Raw genomic sequence first — 10,885 nt, 5'->3', positions numbered from 1 at the left:
CCCTTCCCTTCCCTTCCCTTCCCTTCCCTTCCCTTCCCTTCCCTTTCCTTTTTCCTTTCCTTTCCTTCCCTTTCCTTTCCTTTTTCCTTTTTCCTTTTTTCTTTTCTTTTCTTTCCTTCCCTTTCCTTTTTCCTTTCCTTTCCTTCCCTGCAACCAACAAACCCTGTCCCCTAAGGCAGCCACGAGACCTAGAAGGGTCGCTCTGACCTGCGTTCCTGAATGTGGCCTGCCCTATACTGTCCAGGAAGGAAGGAGCCAAACAGGTGGGTCCTGCCAAGGCCCGCTGGTTTGTCACCGTTAGATCCTACTTCAGAAGAAGTCGCCCACGCCCTTCGTCAGCTCAGCTGCACTCCAGCTTTCCCTGCATGTTGGAGCCTTCATTTCTGGGTAACTCTGGGTCATATAAGGCTTTGCTGAGTAAGGCTGGTCTTGCTTTCCTTTTGCCCTCCCGTCTGTTGTGCGAGCCAGCATGACTGTGCTGAGCAGGGAAGTCCTTAGTTAGGTCTTCACCGCACTCAGGCTGCACAGAGGCTGTGTCTTGTCCAGCACTGTGCGCCCAGGCACTCCCCTCAGCATCAGCAAGGTCTTCATCACCTGAAGTGGCGTAATTATTTGTATTACTTTTTTTTTTTCAAGACAGAGTTTATCTGTGTAACTCTGGCTATCCTGAACTTGCTTTGTAGACCAGGCTGGCCTTGAACTCAGGGATCCTCCTGCCTCTGCCTCCTAAGCGCTCAGATCAAAGCTGTGCTCCACCATGCCAGGCTTGTATCACTAATTCTTTTAAAGACAGGCTCTCACTATGTGTCCCCGGCTGGCCTAGCTGGCCTTGTACCTGCAACACAACCATCTGCTTTCCTAGTTCTGAGGTTATAGGTGTGCACCAGGACATCTGGCTCTGTATAATTATTAATTTACTATATTTTTAACTCCTGATAGTCAACCTATTGATTCTGCAGGGCAGGAATCTTTGGCAAAGCCCCTGGCCATGAATCAGTTGGTGAGTGTTAAACAGCTGAGTCCAGGAGAGTGTGTGCATGCCTCCTCCACAGGGATTCTGGTTTAGCCCGACACAAGCCAGAACCTTGGAGAATAAAGAACATGCTGCAGACATAGCCCTCTCCAGATCATTAAGCCTGGGCCTGGTGGTAAAAGATTAAAATCTCGGTGCTCAGAAGACTAAGGCAAGAAGTTGAGAAGCTGGAGGCCAACCTGGTCTGTGTAGCAAGTTCAAAGCTAGCCTGGGTAACTTAGTGAGAACCTGTCTCAAAATAAAAACTGAAAAGAGGGTTGGCACATGGGAAGGAGAGGAAGATAGATCAGGGGCTCAGTGTCAGCCTCAGTTACATGGTTCAAGGCCAGCCTGGGCTATACTACACCCTGCCTAAAAAATAAAAAGGTGTGAGGTATAGAGGTTGCTAGGGGCCTGGGGATATAGCTTAGTGGTACAGTTCTTGCCTAGCCTAGCATGCAGAAGGCCCCTGGGGGGCCAGCCTGGGGGAAAATAATCAAGAGTGCCCACATGAGTGGTGGCAGCATGGTCTTCTGCAGACACCTCACTGTCATTTATTCTCGGCTGGTTAGCATCGGTCGGGGCCCTGGCAGCTCTGTCTGGTTTGGAATGCCTGGGCTGAAGCGGTCATCCCATGTCAGACTTTTGGGTGGCTGAGACCACAGGTGTGTGCACAGGTGTGTGCTGGGCTCCCCCCACTGCAATGGGAAGAAGTAACCCTGAGATTAAAAGCAAGAGTTTGCACACTTTTTATCTATTTCATGTCGGTGCGTGCGCACACAGGTCACGGTGCACGTATGAAGTCAGGGAACAGCTTCCTGGAGTGAGTTCCCTGCTTCTACCTGGGTCCTGCGGACTGGGCCTGGCCATCAGGCCTGGCAGGAAGCTCCTTTACCTGCTGAGCCAGCTCGCTGGCCCTAAGAGCAAAGCATAAAAGAAAGTGTGCCAGCTTGGTATGGTGGCGCACCCTGGAGGCCGAGGCATGAGCTTTGGAACCTGGGCTATGCAGCAAGACCCGGAGTTTAATTTGAAAACAAAAAAGTGTGTCTGTACAGTTGTCTTTTTCAGGCAAGGTCTCGGTATGTAGAGCAGGCTAGCCACTCAAAGATCTGCCTGCCTTGGCCTCTCCAGTACTGGGACGAAAGCTATGAGCCACCATGTCTGGCTGCTTGTATCTATTTTTAAGAAGTTGTAATTGGCACATTCCTAAGTTTTCTCTCAGTTACATGTAAATTTCTAGCTCTGCTCCTTTTTTTTTTTCCTTTTTATTTATTCTCTCATGTATTTTTAAAGAAAGGGTCTCGGGGAGCCAGGCTGACCAACGTTGAATTTAGTAAAAGATAACCCGGGGCCCCTGACCATCCTGCTGGGGTTACAGGCACGGGCCACCACACTTGGGCCTTTTTTTTTTTTTTTTAACTTTTCTCTTTTTGAGACAGGGTCCCATGTAGCTTAGGCTGGCCTCTCTCTAACTTGCTATGGAGCCAAGGATGGCCTTCAACCCAGGACTCTGCCCTCTGCTTCCCCTGTGCTGAGGAACGCCTACCTCTCCAGGGTGCTGGGGCTGAACCCAGGTCTTTATGCCCACCAGGCAAGCGCTGCGCGGCCGGGTCACACCCTTAGCCCCTCTCTGTACTTAAAATTACGAAAACTTTTCATCATGTGTCCGCGTTGCGGCCTGTGTGTGTGCCGCGTCAGAGGTGCCTGCTTCCCTGGGGTTACAGGTGGTTGGGAGCCGCCTGATGTGGCTCCTGGGAATAGAACTCTGGTCCTCTGCAAGAGCATGCGTGCTATTACCTGCTGAGCCGCTTCTCCAGCCCCCGCCCCCCCCCCCGTTCTTTTTACTTATCTACTATTTTGTCCTCACTCCCGTCACCCTCCCTCTGGTCTACACTGCCCCCTGTACACTCTGTGCACTAACTGAGGTACAAAGGCCCCTTTCCGCCCTTGTCATCCCTGTCAGGGGACCTGCGTCTTTCTGAGCACGTTCCCGTGTTTCAGGGCTTCAGGACATGCCGCAGAGTTTTGAAGTCATCCTCCGTTTTCATCAGAAGTTCGCCAACTGTTTATTGTAGCGCAGGGTAGCCTCACAGGCTAGCCTCAGACTTTGCGTGGTGTCGGCTCACTGAGTGCTGGGGTTGCAGGTGTGGACCACGATGCCCTGCCTACCAACCTGAATATATAAGCCCTGTCCATCAAGGCATCTGCCCCCCCAGAAGTGACAGACGTGTCCACAGGGAAGTCTGAGCAGTGTACACTGTGGACTTCGAGGCTTCGGCATAGACGTGGGGTCGTCGTGACCTCACCAGAAGCTCACGGAGCCTGGCTTAGTGTGGGTACACTGAGTATCTGATAACACATAATACATATCTGTCCCATGTATACAGCGTATGAAAGCCAGCTATTGCAGCGTAACGCGTGTAATCACAGCACTCAGGAAGTTGAGGCAGGAGGATTGTTAGGAGTTCCAGAGTTACATGTAGCAAGACCTTGTCTCAGAAAACCGGACGAGGGACGGGCAATGGTGGCGCACGCCTTTAGTTCCAGCACTCAGAAGGCAGAAGCAGGCAGATCTCTGAGTTTGAGGCCAGCCTGGTCTACAGAGCGAGTTATAGGACAGCCAGGGAAGCACAGAGAAACCCTGTCTCAAAAAGCCCAACCAACCAACCAACCAACCAACCAACCAACCAACCAACCAACCAACCAACCAAAACCACCACCACTACCATCACCGCCAAAACAAAGAAATAACAAAACCAAACACAGAACAACAAAACGTAGGAGTATTTGTGTTCAACCGAGACAGAAGCCAAATAACAAATGACAGTTTATTATTCCAATGAGTCACAATATCAACATCAAGCTGATAAAAATACAGTCTGTGAATTGCTTAGCGCCCCAGTCAACTGCAGTTATCTTGGAGCTCAGCCTTTCACATGTCCATAAAAGTCCCCCATTCTGTAGATTCATCTTCACCTGATAAAGCCTGGGCTAGATAGAGGCCTCCGGGGGGAGGGTGGCCACAGGCTAGGACAGGGTTGGAATCACTGCGTGGGCCGTGAGCCCCGCTCCACTCCTGCAGGACAGAGTTCTGGGGTGCAACGTTTTTCCAGTTGTAACAGGTCAAGACGAAGCATGATGTGAACCTAACGGCTGTAGAAGGCACACTTCCACCTGAGGACGCTATTTGTTCTCCTCAAAGCTATTTGCAAGTTTGAAGAAAGAAAGTCAAATCGTGTTGGTTGTATTTTTGAGACGGAGTTTCACTGTGTAGCCCTGGCTGTCCTAGAACTCGCAGAGATTCACCTGCCTCTGCCTGCCAGGTGCTGGGATTAAAGGCGTGCCACCATGCTTGCTGTAGATGACATGGCTTTGACACACTGAGATTGTGGGCTCCTTCAACTGACTTTTTTAAAAATTAATTTTCCTATTTGTGGTGCAAGTGCTTGTGGAGCCCAAAGCCAAAGTTAACGATTCACCGAGGGGCTGGCCGTACCATGGCCCTTTGAAAGAAAAGACGAAAGAAAGAATTTTTTTTTTTGAAGGCTTTTGTCAAACGTGGCTTGCTTTGTATGTACATACAACAGTTAGAGGCAAAAATTAGGTTGGTTGTTACAGGCGGGGAATGGATATTTTCACTTGTCTGTGTGTATGGGAGGAGGGCTAAAGACAGGGAGGGAGAAAATATTTTTCAGTTGAAGTGAGTCTGTAGCTTCCTGAGAAGGCTCTAACGGTTGAGATGATGGTTGTGGTACTCAGTCTTTTCAACAGGAGTTATTTTGTCCATTACTGGGGAAGTGAACCAGGTTGTCGCTTAATGACCAGAAGGGACATCTGTTTACGCAGATTAAGTTTGGCTGAGAGAAATGCAAGCATGCTTTTGCATTGATAAACAGTTGTCATTCTTCCTTGTCTGAGGGGTTGAGTCAAAATTTACATAAATTAGGGGGAGGCTGAGCCTGGAAATTAGAAACGTTACATAAATGTAGATAGTAGTAGTGAAATCAAATCAGGCAGCAGTCACTTTAGTGTCTATTTACAAGCCTTTCTAACGCCAAGGCCTGCAGCTCACATGCAGGTGACCTGCGTCACACCTTCTTCCTGGTCAAACTGTCCATCATCCAGTTCCCGGAGGACGCTGTCGCTGCTGCTGAACCCCGAAAAGCCGTCACTTGGTGCAGGCCGCTCCTCTTTGGTCCAACACTCTCTGGAGGGAGTGAGGGGGCCCTCCTCAAGAGGGGCTTGGCCTCCTTCGGGTTGGGCCACCCTTGTGTCCAGGCTGATGCTCCGGCTGCCTACCTTGTTCCTGTCCTCGCCCTTCAGCAGCCGGCTGGCTTTCCTCTGAAACAAGGAGATTGTCAAGCAGGGCTTGGAAAACGGGCCTTGCACTCTGTGTCCCCCCATCTCCCGGCCTGAAACTCCCCTTTCCTTCCCACTTCTCGCTGTAGGGGCCCCGGGCGTGGCAGAGGGCCTAGCCCCTCCGCCGATGTTGCTGGAGGCCATGGCTCCATCTGTCCTCAGCACCTTGGAGGAGATCCTACTTATCTCTAAGGTCCAGCTCAGAGCCTTGCTTCTCTCTGCCTGCCTTGCAAACCTGCTCTTGGCTTGTCCTTCTCAGTGGCAGGTGGGTTGTGTGCACATTTCTCAGGAGAGACATGAGTTAAATTGTACTTGGGGAAACAAAGCAAGCAAGAAACAAGTGAGTGCTGTCTGGTGGTGGTGGGGTAATGGTGTCTAAACAGCAGAAAATTATGCTTTAGTGGGTTCCTTGTCTCTTTGTCATTTGTCATAAGAGGCACAGGTGCATCCTGGGAAAAATGCATTTTAAAGGTCCCTTTAGAACAAGGGTTCTCAACCTGTGGGTTGGAATCTCTCAGGGGGTTGGGCTAGCCTGTCACAGGGGTTGCTCAAGACCATCAGAAAACAGGTATTTCACTGCAACTTAAAACAGCAGCCAAGTTACGGTTATGAAATAGCTATGAAAGTAAATTTATGGTCAGGGGTCACCACAACATGAGGAACTGTACTAAAGGGTCTCAGCCTTAGGAAGGTAGAACCACGGCTTTTGAATGACTACCTGGAATGTCTTTGGGGTCTAAGCAGACGCCTTTTCTGGTCCTGCTGCAAACAGGGTTAGTGCTCTGCAGTTTGACCCAGCCCATTCTCATTCGAGGTTTCAAAGCCCATGCCAGGCCTGGTCTCTTTGCTCCCACTCTCTCCCTCTCTGTCTCTGTCTCCCTCTGCCTGTGGATGTAGCTCTCAGCTCCAGCACCATGCATGTAGCATGCTCTCCAAGATGCTAATGGACTAACCGTCTGAAATTGTCAGTCCCCAATTAAATGCTTTCTCTTACAAGAGCTGCCTTGGTCATGGTGTCTCCTCACAGCAGAACAGTGACTAAGACAGTAGACGTCTCTGCCATGATGATGTCTCTGCCATGTAAACTTAGGTCAAAAGATCTCTTAGCGACAGAAGGAGCTGGAGGAGGCCTCAAGCCCAGCCTGAGGCTGTCCAGGAAGCTATGATTGCTTTTTTGCTTCACTGTCACTGCTAATGTGTCATACACTGGATCTATCACAGATCTCAGCTCTACAAGCTGAATAAGGACTCAGAAATCAAACTAGTCATTAAGTATTCTTTCCATTCTCAAAGAGTTTACTCACCCTACATTCATTTCAGTGTCAGTCAAGCACTAAGAGTACACTTTACTGTGTGAAAGGCTCAAGTTACGAAACTCTTAGAAAAAAACTGGCCTTATAGGCTGGTCTTTACAGTTTCTTACTCCCATCTCGCTGGCACACCCTTGCTCTCACCAAATGCAAACATCAGACCCTTGACCCTTGTCCTTTTTTGCCCCCATTCAAAATCTGCCGAGCTGCGTGCTCGCAGTGAGGGCTGCGAGGTCCTCTGGGGAGGGGCCAGTTTTGAGAGTGGTGCCCTGATCAGTGACAGGCCTGGACTGGGCTTCCTGAAGCCTGGCTAGCAGGGCCTTTCCCACAGACACAAAGATCCCCAGGGCTTGTGCTCAACCTTCCACCCCCACAGGGAGGCCCTGCGGCCCTCGGCCCTCGCTGCAACAGGGACAAAGGTGATGTTTGCAATACATTACTGTATGTCAGATAACAGAGGCCCGCTCTCACTGCAATGAGAACCTCCTTAATAAAAACAGAAAGCTCTTTAGAATAAGCTGTTGTTCATAGTAACTTATCTTAGATAACTGTTAATAAGTAAACAGCCATCTGTTGTAAATTTGAAATAGTATCTGACAAAATACGCTGTATCCTAAAAGATTTCAGAGCACACTCCTTTGCTCATCCAAACTCTTTACGGTTTGATTGATGTGTCTTTCGTAATGATACTGCCTCTCCCATGCAACCTCACGCCACGTGAAACCTTTTTTTTTACAATCAGACAACTTGTGATGTTCTAATAACTGGAAATGTTGGAGTCTGAAGCCAAGCCTACCCTTGGAGACCAGCCATGTCAGTCCCTCATTCTTCAGGGGTTCCCCATGAAGGGATAAGACCAAAGAGGGATTGGCCCCACACTGGCATTGCAGTCATCTGCCTTGTTCTTTTCACAGTACATTCATCACATTTGTAAAAACTAAACAAAACTTCCGGTTACAGAAACACACGCACACACACTATATACAGACACACACTGTGGGGAACCTGGCAGAACACAGAATGGAAGGAAAGCTCACCTATAATCTTAGCTCCAACAAGGCTCGTGTGGGAACCCTGACATACTTACTGCGTCGCTTCTCTCCTCGCCCCATCCTGTCCCCCCTCTCTGCCTATTCGTGGTTCTCCAACCCAGCACAAGCTTTTGTAGCTTATGTAGCTGATCTTCCCCTTAGCGCTCCATTGCAGTTCCCCTCTATGTCAGTGCTTTTGTACTGTTCTCCGGGCGGACTCGTGGCCTTTCCTGCTATCTCCTGAGAGTTTCCCTACAAAGCGAGGGGGAATTAGGCTGATTTGGATGCAGAGCCAACACCGCCCTAATAACCCTCTAATGTGCACTCTTGTGTAAAAGAAAAGGGGTTGACCCATTCTCTTAGTGTCTTTTCTTGATGCTGTGGCAAAACCCTGAGAAAAGCAGCGTGAGGTGGGTTTGTTTCGTCTCACAGGCTGAGGGTACAGTTCGTCACGATGGGGAGCGATGGCAGAAGACGGTCATGACAGCTGGTCTCACTGCATGCACAGTCAGGGAACAGAAGTGAAGGCTTGCGCTCAGCTCACTCTGCGCTGTTTCCAGCCCCGGGAAGGAAGGTGCTGCCCGCTTTCGAGCGGGGTCTGTGTCTTAGTGAGGGTTTCATTGCGTGAAGACAGCATGACCAGCGCAACCCTTAGAAAGGAAAGCGTTCAGCTGGGGCTGGCTTACAGTTCAGGGGTTTGGCCCATTACCATCATGGCAGGGAGCATGGCCATCTGAACTAACCTGCACTCCATGTTTATTGCCCTGCTTTTCCTAAGATCTGAGAGTGGAAACAACCTGAGCCAACGTCCATTGGCTGATGAGCGGATAGAGAAAACGACACTGTCCCTGCTGCCACTGGTGCTGACGGGAAATGAGAAAAGACAAGGCTCGGAAAGACAAGAACTACATTCTTACTGACACGCAGAATACGGGAAAGTTAATCTCATGCAATTACAAGTAGAATGGTGTCTACCTGACGCTTGAGAGAGTGGGGGTGGGGGAGGAAAGGTCAACCAGTGGACGCAAGTTACAAGTTACCCATTTTGGTCTGCTGTGGCCTCGCTGGGTGACTGTGTACACTTGATTTCAAAGTTTTCACCATGAACAAGTGAAAAATACCTGAAAAGGCTGATATGCTAACAATTTAAAAATTATATGACATAGATATGCATTGAAACATCACATTGTACACACACACACACACTTTAAAATTATTATGTAATTTCAGGGTCTAGAGAGATGACTCCCGTGATAGTTAAGAGCACTTGATGCTCCTGCAGAGGAGCAGGCTTTGTTCCTAGCACCCATATGGTGGCTCACAACAGTCTGTAACTCTAGTTTCAAAGATGCCCTCTTCTGGCCTCCCTTCCTCGGCACCAGGCATGCACATACATATATGCAAGCAAAACATTCACACATAAAAAATAAATTTAAAAAAATCTTAAGAAATTCTGTACCACTTAAAATTAATTTAAATAAAAACACATCTACACTGCGAAAAGCAACACTGCGTGCCTTCCGGGGCCAGTCTCTCCATTTTTCTCTTAATGACAGAGCTTCCTCCCCCCGACATCCCGCAGTGTCTGGGTATATAATGTTTCACTATGATATCAACATAGAGGTCACACTTCTAGCCTTCTTTGGAAGTGGCTGTGGAGAGCTGGAGGCATTCAGGGGAGAGCAATATGAGAAGAAATGCTTGCCCTCAGAAGTCACTGCCCAGGGCCCATACCTGGGACTCCCATTTCCTGTATCGCGGTGGCTGAGTGTGTTATCAACTGGCATAGGAGCCCCGGCTCTGCAGGAAGAGCCCACTTCTGAGGGTGGCAAGGCTGAGCCAGGTCACGAAGCTCCAGCCCACCCCGAGTGCCTGCCCCTCTTTATGAAGCACTGGAGTCATTTCCGATGTGCAATTCGATTTTTACGGGACTGGTGTGTTTACTTGCTGTGCTTGCTGTGTGTCCATGTGGAGGACAGGGCCAGCAACATAGGGCTGCCTCTCTCCCTTTATGTCACGGCTTGCAGAGACTGAACTCAACATGTTAGATTTGCAGCAGGACCACCTCGGCTGCCATCTTAAATACCAGTTGTTGGAACAGCTTAGTAGTTAGTTATTTACAAACTGACAATCAACATGGAAAAATGCTATTGATGACTAATGCTTCTCACTTAATTTTCCCTGACTTTCTGATTACGAAAAGTTCCAAAATGTAGAAAATTTAAAAGGGAATAAGTGCCCAGTGCCCTCCACCGAATTAAATACTTGCTGCTTCAGAGCTGTGTGTAGGCACTGGAACTTCAAACTGACTGATAAACTCCATTTCTGTATTCACAGCTGATGGTCCTTTTAGCTGGAGAAAATACAGGACCACTTGGCATTCCTGGATTTTTCTCCAGTCTCTTTATACCATTAGCAGAATTTAATGATTTGGTGTTGGAAGAAAACCATTCCTTTAAAAATAATTACAACCTCTCCTATTGCTAGTCATGGCACCAGACACATCTAGATATGTTTCCAAAGCAAGTCCCAAGAGCTCTGTGGTGTGTGCTAACACTGTTCGTATTTTATAAGGGAAATGGTGACCTGGCCGGGCAACAGGCACTGTCTGTGTCCTTCCCAGCTTCTTGTCGGCTCCCCAGCCTACTGTGGATGGGAGTCCTATTCTGAGCCTGTAAAAACTGAACATTTTTAAAGTTTTTTTAAACTACTATTTTAAAAATTATGTCTCTGTGCGTATGTGCACAGGTGTTTGCAGAGTGCAGAAGAAGGGGTGAGAGTCCATGTCGTTAGAGTTTACAGGTGGTTGTGAGCTGCCCACAGCAGTGCTAGGAACGGAACTCGGTCCTCTGGAAGAGCAGCACACGTGTGTGTTTCTGTAACATAATCACCCAGGAGGGGATTGATGAGTCGTGTGTGTGTGTGTGTGTGTGTGTGTGTGTGTGTGTGTGTGTGTGTAAGAAGTGGCTAGGCCATCTTCTAGAGTGGCTAGATTGCTCACATCCCTCCCCACAGAGACTGCTCTGCTTGCCCGTGAGCACCACCAGCTCGTGGTTATGTAGAGTCAGGAGTTTAGCCCTTGGAATACGTGCATGACGGCATCTCACCATGGGCTGCATTTGCACTCCCATAACCAATAACTAAGCATCTTTTCATGTACTGATTTCCTGTGT

At 48.8% G+C, this 10,885-nt stretch overlaps 1 protein-coding gene across 1 annotated transcript in view; it reads right to left on the bottom strand.

The window, feature by feature from the left end:
• Nucleotides 1–3,807: 3,807 nt before the first annotated feature.
• Rftn2 (raftlin family member 2) overlaps nucleotides 3,808–10,885 on the bottom strand; it is a 53,343-nt gene continuing 46,265 nt past the window's right edge. The window contains exon 9 of the mRNA XM_055617143.1: nucleotides 3,808–5,353. Coding sequence (XP_055473118.1) covers nucleotides 5,081–5,353 — 273 coding nt within the window. The 3' untranslated portion in view covers nucleotides 3,808–5,080. The remainder of the gene's footprint in view (nucleotides 5,354–10,885) is intronic.

This window comes from Psammomys obesus, unplaced genomic scaffold (assembly GCF_907164565.1).
Source record: "Psammomys obesus unplaced genomic scaffold, mPsaObe1.curated_primary_1811, whole genome shotgun sequence".
NCBI lineage: Eukaryota > Metazoa > Chordata > Mammalia > Rodentia > Muridae > Psammomys > Psammomys obesus.
The sequence above is the reverse complement of the archived record's forward strand: the minus strand, read 5'-3'. Positions and strand labels throughout refer to the sequence as shown.